The sequence below is a fragment of the Felis catus genome, chromosome B1 (genome assembly GCF_018350175.1).
Source record: "Felis catus isolate Fca126 chromosome B1, F.catus_Fca126_mat1.0, whole genome shotgun sequence".
Taxonomy (NCBI): domain Eukaryota; kingdom Metazoa; phylum Chordata; class Mammalia; order Carnivora; family Felidae; genus Felis; species Felis catus.
Window position 1 is genome coordinate 104585180 of NC_058371.1, and position 17137 is coordinate 104602316.

The 17137-nt window shown below is 35.1% G+C and overlaps 1 protein-coding gene across 1 annotated transcript in view; it reads right to left on the bottom strand.

Annotated features, from left to right (window-relative positions):
* Positions 1-303: 303 nt before the first annotated feature.
* The window catches only part of MYOZ2 (myozenin 2), a 40866-nt gene continuing 24032 nt past the window's right edge, over positions 304-17137 (bottom strand). The window contains exons 5-6 of the mRNA XM_003985054.4: positions 13980-14163; positions 304-740 (exon numbers count right to left, since the gene is read on the bottom strand). Of these exons, the coding sequence (XP_003985103.1) occupies positions 506-740; positions 13980-14163 (419 nt within the window). The 3' untranslated portion in view covers positions 304-505. The remainder of the gene's footprint in view (positions 741-13979; positions 14164-17137) is intronic.

Genomic DNA, 17137 nt, shown 5'->3' on the forward strand with positions numbered 1-17137 from the left:
CATCCAGATGTGCTATTTTATCCTGGTCACCAGAAAGGAAGAACCCAACCCTTTCCTCCATAAAAAATGTTTGTGCATCGTCTTCCATAGCTTTCATCCATTAAATAAAACTCCAAATGAGTCTAAATATCTTGCACTGCACTTTGATTCTACATCATTTTGAAAATTTGTTCAGGACTAGCAAATATTAAAGGAAAAAGAGATGAAAGCTTTTGTTGTCAGTTACTCTTCTGGACTTTCTCAATGAAAAGGCCGGATTATTTAGACCAAGTGAAAACAACATTATGAATAAAGACAAGTGAGTTGAAAGTTTTTAAAACAAGATTTCAAATTGTTTATTAGTGTTTGAGATAAGATCGAATTTAAATGTCATAAAAGGAAAATTGCTAAATTGCTATTAAATTATTGCTACTAATGAAGAGTGTAAGTGGATTTGCCAGTAGGTAGAATAATAAAACAGCAACATTTATGGTTCGAAGTTTTTGCGGCACATACAACTTTCTTTTCATAGGTCTTCTGTTTCTGGTACAGTGGTATCCTCTGTAGGTTCAGTTGTTATCACTATAGGAATATTCTCAGATATCCATCCCTTAGGAGTCCTATTAAAGGACCGTCTGCCAGAAAGAGGATTGGCAAAACCCATAAACCTGGGATCTGTTAGGAGTAGTAGCTCAAAATCTGGAACCTTGAATTTAACCATCTTTGATGCTTTTTCAAAACCTCCAAATGGGGTGGCAACTCTGTGGGAAGTGAAAAAAGAAAGGATATATTAATTAATTTTCAAATTCACTTGCCAATAAATAGAAAACAATTTAATTCATGATTTTATGGGCATGTTGTTATGTTATATTCTTTGTATGATTTTCAGGTTTTGATCTCTGACTCAAGCATTTTTTTTAAGGACTATGCTTTTAAGATAATAAATTGGTGTAAATTCCTTTGTATGTACTTTTAGTTGATGACTAAATTATCTATTCCTTACACCCTGAACTCCCTGAAAACATTTCTTGCCTTTGTGCCTTTGCTACCAGTGTTTCCCCTGCTTAAGATATTTCTTCCTTGCCTTCTCTCCACCTGTGTCCGTCTTGTGGCCTTTAAGTTCCAACTCCCCTCCAATTATTCCAGCCCACACACCCTTCTTTAGCCAAATTCCTGTAGCATCCATTGCTTTATGTCAGTTATTTGGTGCTTACGATATGGTACTTTGTATTGTTAGCTTTTTTTTTTCATAATATGATTTGGTTTGAGTTTGGGTTTTAATAATATGGTTTGGTATAATTTGTGAATTATAAACTCTTTGAAGACAAATAGTATGTCTTCTGTATCTTTCTAGCTCTACGTCAAAACTCTCAATATTCTGTTTTTCTTTTGAATAAAGACCAACTTCTTATCTTGGCATTCAAGATCCCACATAAAATTCTAGCTGTGTTTGATTTAGCCATTAATTTATTTATTCATTTAGTGCCAGGCACATTTTCAGTGTTAGGGGTATAGCAGTGAACAATGTAGTCAATGTTTGAGCCCTTATATTCTAACAAAGGAGACAGACAATAAAAAAATAAACATATAGACAAAACATTCAAGACTAATGAGAGCTATGCAGAAAATTAAAGTAGTATGATATAATAAAACATAAATGAATGACTAGATAGTCAGGGAAGACTTCTCTAAAGAGGTGACATTTAAACTGTCATCTGAGGATGAGAAGTTAGCCATGGGCAGTACAGCTGAAGCACATCAGCATTTCAGGAAGAGGGAGTAGTTAATGCAAAGAATCTAAGGCAGAAATAATGTTCGGGAAAAGAAAGAAAGCCTACATTGGTAGACCAGTAGGTAAGGGGTTGGTAGAGAGAAGAGAGGACAGAGGGGTGTATTGTACGGGACTTTGTCCAAATAAGGAATATGAATTTCATTGTCAGTGTGAAGGGAAACACTGTAAAATGTTAAACAGGGAGTAGTGTAACGTGATTACATTTTTGTAAAGTTTACTCTGGCTGCTCTTTCTCTGCAAATAGATTATAGGAGAACAAGAGTGAAAGGAGAGACGACATCGTGACAATTCAAGTGAGACATGATGGTGGCTTGGATTTCAAGTGTTTTCCATGAAGATGTGAAGAAGCAGGTGGTTTCAGGATGTGTTGAGCAGAGTCAACAGGATTTTTTGATAAAATGGATAAAAATTGTGGGGGAAAGAAAGAAACCAAGAATTGGTTTTATGTTTAGAGTTTTAGCAACTGGCTGGTGGAATACAGAGAGGAACAGGTTGGGTGTGTGGGTGGAAAACAATGTTGACATCCTAGTGGAAGGTCAATCATGCTGGTTTGCCCTCTTCTCTTTCATGCACCCTTTGTTCCAGCCAAACTGAATGCATGGCTTGCTCTTCACCTTATTCTCTCCTACCTTTACTCATACTCCTTTTCTTTGTTGGTATACTCCTACACTTCTTGCTACATTTCTAAATCTCCATTAGGTTATAACTGTAAGTTCTTTTTTTTTTAAATCTTTTTTAACATTTATTTATCTTTGAGAGAGAGAGAGAAAGAAAGAGTGCAAGCGGGGAAGGGGCAGAGAGAGAGGGAGACACAGAATCTGAAGCAGGCTCCAGGCTCTGAGCTGTCAGCACAGAGCCCGACGTGGGGCTCAAACTCACGAACCGTGAGATCATGACCTGGCCTGAAGTCAGATGCTTAACTGACTGAGCCACACAGGCACCCCGATAACATAAGTTCTAATTTGCACTTCCAAATTATCTAGTTCTTTAGTATGTTATTTAAGTAACATACATAGCTTTCTTCTGGAAGATTTCTCTGATCTCCCACAGCTAAAAGTAGTTCTTTCCCCTCTAAGTTTTCATGGACTCTATCTTTACCTCCCGTCTCACCCCATTTCCTATTTTCCATTATATCCATTGATATATCTGCTTTATTTTTTGCCAAACTGTACTCCAGGAGGACTGGAATTCTCTCTCATGTATCTTTGTAACTCATTACAATATATTTGTGTAATGCATTGTACCTAGAAGATCCCCATACACATCTGGACAGTGCAACTGGCAAGACTATACAGATTCTCCAATAATGTGGAAATTATTTTAAAGCCTGGAAGAGATCTGATTTTCTTTGTAGCTCAGTCACTCTGTGATCTTTCTTGAATACCTTAATTTCTGTGTGGCAATAGTGAGGGGCCATGGACTCTAGTTGGGTAAGGAGAAAGTGATTGATGGACTTTGAGAGATGGGATGGCTTTAACGTGTGGGGCTAAAGTATTATTGAAGGAAAGATGAAGAAATGAAAGGTAAAATTACAATGTGATAGAGAGTGGAATGCTTGAAATTGAGATTTTGAAAGAGACACAGGTATTGGTGACGACAAACTTTAAGAAAAACCAAGAGTGACCGAGGGATTGAGAAAGCTATCCTTAAAATGAAACAAAGTCTTGAAAGGGCGGAGAGTTCAGTGGCTCATACATGGATCCTGAAGCCACAAAGAAGTAAGACAGGAATAGTACTGGGGAGGAAGACAGGGAGCCAGACACTAAAATCTTCAGTGAGGGGAATGTCTACAAAATGAATAGATTACACTCAGATATCACCTCATGCCAGTCAGAGTGGCCAAAATGAACAAATCAGGAGACTATAGATGCTGGAGAGGATGTGGAGAAACGGGAACCCTCTTGCACTGTTGGTGGGAATGCAAATTGGTGCAGCCGCTCTGGAAAGCAGTGTGGAGGTTCCTCAGAAAATTAAAAATAGACCTACCCTATGACCCAGCAATAGCACTGCTAGGAATTTATCCAAGGGATACAGGAGTACTGATGCATAGGGCCACTTGTACCCCAATGTTCATAGCAGCACTCTCAACAATAGCCAAATTATGGAAAGAGCCTAAATGTCCATCAACTGATGAATGGATAAAGAAATTGTGGTTTATATACACAATGGAATACTACGTGGCAATGAGAAAAAATGAAATATGGCCTTTTGTAGCAACGTGGATGGAACTGGAGAGTGTGATGCTAAGTGAAATAAGCCATACAGAGAAAGACAGATACCATATGGTTTCACTTTTATGTGGATCCTGAGTAACTTAACAGGAACCCATGGGGGAGGGGAAGGAAAAAAAAAGAGGTTAGAGTGGGAGAGAGCCAAAGCATAAGAGACTGTTAAAAACTGAGAACAAACTGAGGGTTGATGGGAGGTGGGAGGGAGGGGAAGGTGGGTGATGGGTATTGAGGAGGGCACCTTTTGGGATGAGCACCGGGTGTTGTATGGAAACCAATTTGACAATAAATTTCATATATTGAAAAAAAAATGAACAGATGACCTCAACAATGGCTGAACAGATAGTACATGGTGTCACATGGTATAGAATCTCTGTCTTGTTTCCCATAATTTTGTCTTCCAGTAATTTGCTCCTCTGAAGAGCAGCATGTTTTATTTTATATTGCATCTATATTCAAGATGACTCACCTTATGATATTTTCCCCAAATTGCTGTGGAAGATATGCATAACAACAGGTCACTGATTGGTTCAGTAACCTCAGCCTAAGTTAGTACTCAGCAATCATATCAGTATAGACTTCCATGTCCAGAGTAAAACTGTTACTCTGGAGGTATAAGAGAGATCGGTTTAGAAAGAACTTGAAGAACTTAGATTATCATTCAGGTCCTTTATGATTATTGAACTTCAGAAGGCATAGTGATGATGAAAGCTAATATTTATTGATTGAGTACTATATACCAGACACTTTTTAAAGTGCTTCTCAACCTCTCTTGGTAGGGCAGTCACATTGGGATCTTGTTACAGTGCATCCACTAATCCAGTCAGTCTAGTGTATATCCTGAGATTCCACATCTCTAACCAGTTCCCAGGTAATGCCATTGATACTGGTCTGTGGATCATACTTTGGGTACAAAGGCTTTACATGATTTTTTCGTAAATCCTCACAACCTTATAAATTGGTTCTACTTCTATCCCTATTTAATAAATAAGCCTGAGACACAGCTAAGCTAAATGACTTGCTCAAAGTCACCTACCTATTAAGTTATAGAACTAGGATTTATACCCAGGCAGCGAGACTCATGGGAGGCCTGCTTTTCTAGTCACTATCTTATACCACACCTTGACAAGAAAATTCTTAAGGAATATTGGGCCTTCTGAGATCACTTTCTAAGTAGAGATGTGTGTTTAGGAATGTCAACCTACCTGGGCTTTGTCTAAGTGACATAAAACCAGGTTGCTGTCACATTCACGATACAACTAGCTGATTCAATATCCCACATTTTGTCATTTGATTTACTGAACTGAAGGGTCTTTACGACTCAGATTTGATTTAAACTTCTTATTCTTGGATGTCCAAGATGTCCAAGACAATATTTTATCATTTTAGAAGCTGGCTATTATATAGCAATAGTTTGTTCATTTGAGATTCATTCATTTATTCATGCAACAAATTACTGATGGTTTATTATGTCTAAACATCCTATCTGTGCTAGGAGTTCAAGGATGGAAAGATTGCCGTAGGTCTTACAGACAAGTAAAAAGTGAAACACGGGGAAGAAACAACACATCATTGAATATGACAGTTGCTCCAAGGGAAGAGTATCTATGCAGAGAAGCTTAGGGTAAAAGCACCTTAGTCTGCCTGGTTGGTCAGTAACCACTTCTTAAGAAGCCTAGGGTAAGGACCAGCTACATTAATTTGTATGGTCCAATGCAAAATAAAACCTTAGAGATTCTTATTAAAAAAAATTGTTAAGAATTTCGAGGCAAAGACAGCAAAATACTGAAACCCAAGCAGAGCCCTTCAAAGCGTGGGCACCCCAGGTGACTGCACAGGCTTCACATCTATTCCTGGGAGTTTAAGAATATGCACATGATCACAAAACTTAATGGGTAATCATTTCACAGTATATACACATATCAAGTCATTATGTAGTACACTGAAAACTAATACAATGTTATGTGTCAATTATATCTCAGGAAAAAAAAATGATTAGCCATGAGTTGACTGTTTAAGCAGAATGGCTGTTACATAGAGGTTCATTATACCATCCTCTCTTCTTTTGTATATGTTGCATATTTCCCATTACTAAGTTGTTTTGCTTGTTTGTTTAAAAAAAATATATGTTTATCCATTGGATGCAAGAGGCTGGAGTTGAACATTTCCAGAATTAGGCTGAATTTGGCCAATTCTTAAAAAACCTTAATTTCAGGGGCACCTGGGTAGCTCAGTCGATTAAGCCTCTGACTTCGGCTCATGTCATGATCTTGCAGTTCATGGGTTCAAGCCCCATGTCAAGCTCTGTGCTGACAGCTTGACAGCTCAGAGCCTGGAGCCTGCTTCACATTCTGTGTCTCCCTCTCTCTCTGCCCCTCCCCTGCTCACACTCTGTCTCTCTCTTTCTCAAAAATGAATAAACTTTAAAAAAAATCTTAATTTCAAATCTTAACTTCAGAATGAATTTTGCTCATTTATTTATTTTTCTAAATCAAAGAATAAATGTTCTTCTGCCACTGAAATCTAACATTTGAGTTTGACATTTAATGAATCACTTTTTACCTTTTTGTTCAGTTCAGTTTTGTTTTTCCTTCCCAATTTGTAGGTCATTTTCTTCTGTTATAAATGAAAACATTCCATTCTGGTCCACCACCCATCTCCTACCTCCTACCAGTGATCCAGTGAAAGATTGTTGTTTGAAAAGTTGTGTTTTCTTTTCTTTGGCACCAGAGAGACTATATCCTGTTTGTTTGAATGTTTATTGCCCTCAGCATACAAAGTAAAGTCTATCAACAGAGATGTTAAAGAGTCAATGTGAGAGATCATTTGTAAGATTTTTAAGATCTCTGTAAATAGTGTCAAGTTTTAGTCAAAGGTAGTGAAGCAAAAACTTCCACTTAAAGATTTGGAATGTTCTATTAAAAGATGACTGCGCATCTCTATAATTCTTGTAACATAAATTCTTCAAACATAGATCTGACTTAAAAATGATTTTTACACTTTGTCATCTGTGCAGTGAATAATAAGCATGTTTCACTCAGATTCACAGTTAATAGATGCTTTCTTGATTATTTTGATTGATCAGTAATAGGGTTGCATTTGTTAAGACTAATAGTGCTTGACATATAATACGCCCATAGTAATTACTGATTATTCTATAAGGTAAAGAATTATGTAAAATGGTTGTATAGAAATTAAAATAAATATTCTACTGAATACACATGCATGTAATACATTTAAAGCCACTTCTATAATCATAGATATATACAGATGAGGAAACTAATATAAGGAGGGTTTAAGTGACATACTCAAAGTCATACAGCTTTTTTCAGAAGAGCTGGAAAGCTCCTTGTTCCTAGTTTACTTTTCTTCACATGTTAAGAAGGCTTAACATAGCATTACTTGAATAAAGCATAATATTTAAATGAATTAAAAATGAGTACAAGAATACAAAGTTGTTTTAAACCATGGGCCATTTTGAATATATGATTAGACTTTGGAGCCAATTCTTAACCAGTTCATTATCACTGCTGAATGATGTTAGACTGTGTCTTACCCTTATATGCTTTATTAACAATATCCAGGGATCGAGCCCCACATTGGGCTCTGTGTAAGCCTCTCCCTTCATCTGGCCCTTCCTTGCTCTCTCTCTCTCTCTCTCTCAAACACACACACACACACACACACACACAATATCTAACAACGATGTATAATAATATGGTGTTACCAAATAATATTATTTTACTCTTTGCAAAGGAATTAGGGAATATTTGGAGACTGCTTATTTCCCTTCCTTCCTGTTGCTCTATTTTATTTTTGCAAAAGTGAAAGAAAAGATATATTAGAAGTAAGTCTTATAATAACATTTAGTTAAGAAATAGAAGGGAAATGATATACCTTATTACATTTTATTTTTAAATAAATGTTTTTTTTTCTCATAATCTTGAGTTTTGTTAAAATAAAGTCTTGGTAAATAACCTATAACAGAAAAGGTATTAACCCAATTCGTACCTGGAAATTATTTTAACCTCTCTTTTACATGGCTGGAATGTGTTCTAGACTAATTTGATGGATGGCTTTTATCACATCTAATTTATGATAGATACCTATTGAGATTATTTTGCCTATGTGATTTTTAAAATTTAGTTGAAGTGTAAGATACACTAAAAATGTATACAGATCATAAGGCAAAATTTAATGAATATTATTTATTTTCTAATTATTTGATAGTAGTATAAAAATATCATAATTTTTATGTTGACCTTGTACTCTGTGGTTGTACTAAATTTATTTACTAATTCTGATTACTAATCTGCTGCTTTTGAATCTCCTATGGACATAATCCTGCCATTTGTGAATAAGGATAGTTTTATTTTTCCTTTCCTATTCTTACACCTTTTGTTTATTATTATTATAGTTTCATTGTCTAACAAGTGTCAAAAAACAACTTCTCTGTCTGAAAATGTGTATGTAAGTGTTTTTTTTTTTTTTATTTTAACTTTTACCTTTAAAGAATATGTTCACTGGAAATAGAATTATAGGCTGGCAGTTATTTTTTTTCATTTTTAAAGTGTTATTCCATTGTCTCCTATAATTCCAGTTGCCTTATTTTTACCCTATCTGTACTATCTGTGCAAAGCCTGATGTGGAGCTTGAACCCAGGAGCCATGAGATCATGAGCCAAAGTCAGACACTCAAACAACTGAACCACCCAGGCGCCCCCAATATTTTCTATTTTTAAGTAATCTCTACACCCAATATGAGGCTTGAACTCACAATTTTGAGATTAAGAGTTGCATGCTCTACCAACTGAGCTAGCCAGGCTTCCCAATTTTGAAAACTTCTTAGCTATTAACTCCTCAGATATTGTTCTGGCTTATTTTCTCTCTTATTCCCTCATAAGACTCTATTGGCTTATTTATTTTTTTATTACTGTCCCAAGTGCATCTTCTGCTATTTTACTGCATTCTGAGTCCTTTTGATCATCTTCTGTATCAGTTTATGAATCCACTCTTCAGCTGTGTTTCATCTGCCATGAAGGCTATTTGTTTAATCTTTAAAAAAATTTATCATTAAATATAATACAAATATAGAAAACTGATTAAAATGTACAATAGCTTATTATAAAGCAAATAACCTTGTAACTACTACACATGTGAAAAGTTTCTCCAGAAGCCCACATGTGCCTGCTCAATCCCAATCCTCTCCTGATGCTAGTAGTAGTAAATGTTTTGACTTTATGGTAATATAAGTTTATAAAATGTAAAAAAAAAAACCTTTCTTTATCTGTTAATAACCCACATCTGTATCTCTAAATACTCATGGTTTAGTTTTGCCTGTCTTTTTAAAATGTCTTTTAAATCATTTTTACATATGGATTTTCCTTTAATCCGTTCCTTGCATTTATTTATTGAAAATACTGGATCATTTGTCCCATAGAGTTTTCCACAGTCTGAATTTTACTGATTATATTCCCTTGGTATTTTTAACATGTTTGTCTGTTCTTTGTATTTCCTATAACTTTTATATGGGGCAGAGGGAGGAAGAGAGAGGGAGAGAGAGAGAGAGAGAGAGAGAGAGAGAGAGAGAAAGAGACAATCTTAAGCTATGAGCTCAGCACAGAGCCTGATTCAGAGCTCAATCTCATGACTCTGATATCATGACCTGCACTGAAATCAAGAGTTGGGCGCTTAACTGACTAAGCCACTCAGGCACCCCAGTCCTTTGGCTTCCTCATTTCAGTTATCATATGAATACTTCATTTTATTTTGCTTCATTTTACTGAGCTTTGCAAATATTGAATTTTTACAAATTAGAGGTTTGTACCAACCCTGTGTCAAGAAAGTGTATTTTTCCAACAGCATTTGTTCATTTCATATTTCTGTGTCACATTTTGGTAATTCTCACAATATTTTGAACTTTTCATAATTATTAAACTTGTGGTGATCTGTGATCAGTGATTATGACTTGCTGAAACCTCAGATGATGGTTAGCATTTTTTATCAATAAAGTATATTTTAATTAAGGTAGTACATGTTGTTTTACACATAATGCTATTGCATGCTTAATATTTCATAGTATAGTGTAAATATAATTTTATATGCACTGGGAAAACAAGAAATTCATTTGACTCGCTTTATTGTGATAATTTGCTTTATTAACAGTGCTCTAGAACTGAACCCACAATATCTCCAAGTTATGTCTGTATATTTTCACTTTTGTAGAATTTCCATTTGATTCTCTTTTTAAAAACATTTCCAGTCTGCTGATATTCTTTGTCTTGTTATCTATTTTCTTGAACATATTATTCACAATTATTTTAGAGTATCCAACATTCCAATAATTGGATCTTTTGTGTGTCTGTTTCTTTTGTTTATTATTTTTCTCTTTATTTTTAGTCATTTTGTCTTGTCTCATAGTATGCTTGTCTCATACTATGTCTCACAGTAATTTTAATTGACTGATAAGCATGTGTACAAAAATTGTAGAAATAATTTGAGTCTTGGAATGGTGTTCTCTTCCCTCCAGAGATGATTTACTTTTGTCCATGGCAGGCAGTTTGACATAAAGGAATTGATTTTTATCCAATCTAGGATAGGATATATATCTTATATCTGCTAGGCCTCTCCCCCTAGCAGACCCTATGTTCCTGTTTTTGGCCTTCCCAGATTCAAGATTGATAAAGGTTTGCTCACTATTTCTGCTTCTTCTTAGTTGTTGCCAATAAATCAGCAAATGCCTTAAGAGGAAAAGTGGTACCAAATGTTGGGTTTATATCTCTAAATGTCCCTCATATCTAGGATTTTGGCTTTCAAGTCCTTACTTCATTGGTAGCGCTTTTTTTTGTTGTTGTTTTAATGTTTATTTATTTTTGAGAGAGAGAGGCAGAGCGCGAGCAGGGGAGGGACAGAGAGAGAAGGAGACACAGAATCCAAAGCAGGCTCCAGGCTCTGAGCTGTCAGCACAGAGTCCTACGTGGGGCTCAAACCCATGAACTGTGAGATGGTGACCTGAGCCGAAGTCAGACGCCCAACGGACTGAGCCACCCAGGCTCCCCTCTTGGTAGCTTTTTAATCACTTTATAATAACTAGCTTTTCTACTTATTTTTATGAAGTTGTTCTAATATAAACTAGTCTTCCATAGCTGGAAATAGATTTCCGCTTCCTACCTATGTAACTTTTTATACTCATTTATTTAGCAAACATTTAAGACAAAGATCATGATTATGTTGTTTGTTTCTTAAGTAGGCTTTTCAAGCAATGTGTGAAATAGACAAGGCCTTAAACTTGTGTAGCAAGTTACATATACTTTAAGGACAAAAAGAATCTTAAAGCTACCCATCAGGGATTGCCTACGTATCATCCTATTTTGTTTCATCTATTATTTGACGGTAATAAAGAATCTAAGAATATTGCAGCATTATTTACAACAGCCAAGATATAGAAGTAGCCCAAGTGTCCCTCAATAGATGAATGAATAAAGAAGATGTGGAATAAAATATACACAAAGGAATACTACTCGGTCATAAAAAGGATGAGATCTTGTCATTTGCAACAACATGAATGTGCCTAAAGGGTATCGTGCTAAGTTAAATAAATCAGAGAAAATTCACTTATATCTGGAATCTAAAAAAAACAAAACAAATGAATAAACAAACAAACAAAAAGCAGAATCAGACATATAAATACAGAGAGCAAACTGATGGTTGCCAGAGAGGAGGGAGGTTGGGAGCATGCGCAAAATGGGTGAAGGAGAGTGGGAGATACAGGCTTCCAGTTTATGTAATGAATGCCATGTGAATAAAAGTACAGCATAGGGAATATAGTCAATGGTATTATAATAGCATTGCATGGTGACAGATGGTAGCTATACTTATGGTGAGCATAGAATAATGTATAGAGTTGTTGAATCACTATGTTGTACATGTGGAATTCACATAACACTGTGTATCAACCATGCTAAAATTAAAAAAAAATTATCATTACTTATTTGCTATCTCATAAAATCAGTGAAAGTGACTAAATAAATATTGGCATATGTGTATGAAATGACATTTGTACACATTAAAATGATGTAGATGCACATTTACTTATATCAAATTATGCTCATAAAAGAATCTAAGAATACAGTAATATTAACATTAAGCTGTAAAGTTTTTATTTCTATATTGATGTATGTATAACAAAATAAAATTTTCTCAAGTAAAGGAGAAATATTAAGAGGTTCTCTCTCTCTCTCTCTCTCTCTCTCTTTCTCTCTCTCTCTCACACACACACACATGCACACACACAATGTTACATTTACAAAAGCCTTGATTTAACACAGGAAACTACAGTTCCTAATTGGATGGTATTGTGTTCGCTGAAATAGCATTCACTTGGTATTTATACAATCAGTAAGCATCTGTTTATAGCCAGCCCAGATGTACCAGTGTGTTTGTAAAACTGGAAAACAAACTGTTCAGCAGGCATGGGGTGGTAAAGCCACAAAATACACCAGAAGTCACACAGCATCTCTAAAGCACTAATCTCAAAAACAAGCCTCAATTATTTCATTATTTTCCATTTTCCCTTAGTGTTTTACTTTTTATAATTTTCTACCCTCCCATTTTGGAAAAAAGTTATATCATTGATTAGAAAGGGCCTCCAATCTCCTTTCCTTGATACATCTCAATCCCTCCTTAAATTCTATGGTATACCTCATTTATGCAACAGAAATATACTAACTACTATTAGTAACATATATAATACTATTAGTATTACTAATAATGCTAATAAGTATTAATAATGGTAATAATAGTAATAGTAGTAATAATGCTAATGTTAGGTGTAATCCTAGGAGATCTATTACTAATAATAGGCATAATATTAACACCACTATTATAGTAGTGTGTGAAAACTAAGTATAATTTATAAGTACTGAGGAAGGTCACTAATTAAATGCAGGTTTTGTGGTATTCTTTTGTAAATAAAAAAGTTACTCCTTAATTTTTTAATTTTCAAATGAATCGTCATTAAGCAGTCTATTAATTGGTTCTACTTTTCTGTGGGTCCAAAACAGCATACCGGAGATATTTTACTCTAAAATGAAAATCAGGGGCACGCTCAGTCGATTAAGTGTCCGACTTCCGCTCGGGTCATGATCTCACGGTTTGTGAGTTCAAGCCCAGCGTGTGGCTCTGTGCTGACAGCTCAGAGCCTGGAGCCTGCTTCAGATTCTGTGTCTCCCTCTCTCTCTGCCCCTCCCCCGTCACACTCTGTATCTGTCTCTCTCAAAAATAAATAAACGTTAAAAAAAAATTTTAGACAAAAATCAAATGATCAAAGAATGGATTATAAGACCATTAAAAATATATCTAAAATAGCCATGGGAATTATTAAAATTGGATAGCAGGGAGAAATAAATATCCATTGTGAATACTATCATGCAGATATTATTTAGCAATAATTTTGGTAGCATAAATTTTGGTTTATCCATGTGCTGGAGTCTTGAACCACAAATCCTTAAGTTACCTTTAATCTGGTTTAAAAAATGTAAGTTGGGACCTAGAGTTACACAGTAATTGTCCTATATGTAATTTCTGAAATTTTTGAATAGCATTGTCATTTGAAACAACACATAAACACTAATATCAACCTTTGAATGAGAAATTATTAGTTTTTGGAAAAACTTTAATAAAATTATGTTAATAAAAATTTTTTAAAAACATTCTATAATGTGGGAAATAATCTTGATGTTGTAACAGTGATAGTTTCTGAATCACTGCCTTCATTTTTATACTAAAAAACCAAGATTTGCCATATTAATAATATTGCAAAAATGAGTCCTTGCCTAGGCTTAGGAGTTACCCTATATTGCCATTTTGAGTCTCTTCTTAAAAGAAAATTTCTTTTTCTACCAGAAAATTCAGTTCTCCATACCATGATATAAAAGACTTGGTGTTACACGCCAACAGCGTCACCCAGGATAATTGGATTACCTGTTAAAGCTCCTGTAATCAGGCAGTTCTGCCTTTCCTTCAGGCTTGAAAAATTTAGGGTATAAAGCCTCTAAAAGCTCCGGATCACCGCTAATGGCTTGTTCCCAGGGAGACTGATAGTACTTAGGGACAGCCGTGGTGTTGAACTTTTCAGGAGGAATTTCCTTCAGTGGTCCAGAATATCCTTTGGAAAAATATAGCAAGAATAAATAAACACAGAGTGCCTAGGATTACAGAACTCCACCTAACATTTTACCATGTTTAATTTTCAAGCGGGGGTGAATTTACGAAGAATGCGTCCTTTTTATGATCTCTCAGACAACAGTCTGAAACTGTAAGACATTTTTAACCACTTTAAATTTGTGGAATTTTCAGAAGAAACCACTTTTGTCAACATTTAATTATACCAAATCATACAGTTATTTCTTTCTTGATTAGTATGTATTTGTTCAATGAAACTATTCATTTAATTTTAAAAAGTTGTTTCCCTTACATTAATTTATAGTAGGCTTTAGTTACCACAGTGAATGAATTAAGTTAAAATTATATATATTGAGTGCCTACTGTGGTTCAAGTGCTGGGGAAATAGCCATGAAGATAAAACCTCCCTCCTCTGGGAGCTGATTCATTAGAGGTAATACTTAGGTCTTGTCTATCTTAAATCGCTGAGTGATCTGCAAACCGTTTAAGCTTCAGAACGGTGAAGTAATTTGTTTTCACTGTCTTAGTCAGACCCTGAACTTATTCCCTGAGGAGTCCATCCCATGATTACTTTGTTCCTCAAGATTTCTTAGGTAACTTTTCTGCTTCCGGTCTCACTTCCTCAACTTCTCGCGGGAGCTGGAAATTTTTTTAAGTGCCGTTTAAAAATCACACGAATTTCTGGCATAAACTTTAAATCATGTTCACATGCATCAAGTGACATTCTTCAAGTTATTCAAAGGCAGCTGTGTACTCTCCATCTACACTACCATACTACCTCATTGTGTCGTTTGCATAATTCTCTTTTCCACTGTCAAAACCCTTTACCATTTGGTCACTCTTACTTTTTTTAAGTTTCTCTGATTCTCTTCTCTAAAATGTTTTCTATTTTCTTCTGTCAAATCACACCTATCCTTTCGTTACACTAAAGAGTTTATCTCCTCCAACAAATCTTGCAGTTATTTGTTTGCACTATTAATTTTCTTCTGATTGCCTCCAGTATCTCATGATAATCTCTTCTAATAATCTTTTTTTCTGCTTGCCACTTAGTTACTCAAAGCTCTTTTCTTATATTATACATGCTGCCTAAAAAAATTCCATTTATATTCATGGCTTTGTAGCCTACATATTGATGATTGCACATTTTTAAATCCCCAAGACTTTCTGTTCAACCACCCATTACATTTGTCCAAACAAATATTCCCCTGCCATCCTTTATAACCTGTCTAGACCTATGTGTGCCTATTTCTAATATATTTAGCTTCTTCTTCTATACTGGTTACCTTAATGCTATCACTACCTTCAGATGCCCAAGACAGAAGCATTATGCTAAACTTTCCCTCATTCCCACAACAAATCTCTAAGTATTACTATCTGTGCTTTTTAAGGATTTCTAAAATAGTGGCTCTTAAACTTTATTGCTGAATAACTTTGGGCACATATTTAAAATGTGGATAGTGGGCTCTTCCCTCCAGAGATTTGATTTCGGTAAGTCTCAAGTATGGCTTACAAGTCTTAGGGAAGGGATTTGCAAAAAGAACATTGGGAAACCTTGCTCTAGAAAATTCCCTCTATCTTCTTCATTTTTGTTACCACTGCCTTGGTTTAAGCCTTGACCATCTCTTGCCTGGGCTTTCACAATAGCCTTCATACTAATCCTTTAGATCCCAACCCTTCCCCCATGTCCCACACTGCTGCCTGACTGACCTTTCTAACTGGAAAACCTGATCCTGTCACTGACTTCCCCTTCTCAGGGTGCTAAGATGGCTCCCCATGACAAAAGTCTAAATTACTTAGCATTGCACATGTGGCCCTAGCCCCATCCAGGGTAATGTCCTGCCATTCTCTTGTCCCTTTAATGCTTCAGAACTTGGGTCCACTCTACCTGAAGCGTGTTGTGTCCCCATATGATTCCCTACTTGTTCCATTAGTTCCCTGTGCCTGGAATGTTTTTCTAATTCTTGCCACCTGCAAATTCCTATTTTAAGCCTTAGCTTGAAGTTACCTCTTCTATCTAGCCTTTCCTGTCTCCCTCAGAAAAGGAGAGTTACTTTCCTGGCATTTTGCATTTGTATTGTAAACATAACTCCATTATCGTAACTATTACATTTTAATGTCCTCTTCCTTTCCTAAAAGTGATCAAACGTCAGCCATCTAGAAACTGGAAATTTTAGAATTTTACGTTTTTAAAAATTCCTTGAAATCCCACTACCCCAATACAGTTATTTTATCTGTGTGTATTTTGTCTCAGTATTTTTCCACCAATAAACATAATGATCACATAACTATAATTCTAGTATACATTCTAGTGTATTTTATTCCTAACCAACTTTGCTCAGGATACTTTTGAAGTTTCTACATCATGTTTATAATAATTTTAAAGGTTTTATTACCTTTGTTACATTGAGGGATGACAAGGGGTCTAATCTTTTCACATTTTTTTAATATTCCAAGTTTCCCAATTTCTTTTTATAAATAGAATTAACTAATAACTCTTTTCTGATGTGCTGATTTATAGGAAAGAATTTGCATATGTTTAAGTTCTCAGATACATTACATTTCAGCAATGCTACACGATAAAATTTCTTGTTTGATTTTAAAATAATGTCTTTAAGATAACATTTCAGTTCAAAGGAACTTAATTCCTGCAGTATTATGGCACTGTAATACTCTTAGTGATTCATGTTTGAGAAAAGTTAGATTTTAGATACATGGCATGTTAACTAATAAATTTTTTTGCTAAATTAGGATAAACTGAAGTTTGCTTCCTCAATTATCAACCAAGGAGGAAGGATCCATTACTCTTGCTTCAGGACAAACTATCTGATAACCTCCAAAATCCTCCTTTTCTTAGTCTGTGTTACATAGACATTTCCTAATATTTAATAATTGGATATATAGATTTAAAGAGCTCTATGAGTTTATACTTTTAAACTTTCTCTTTATATTTATTTACA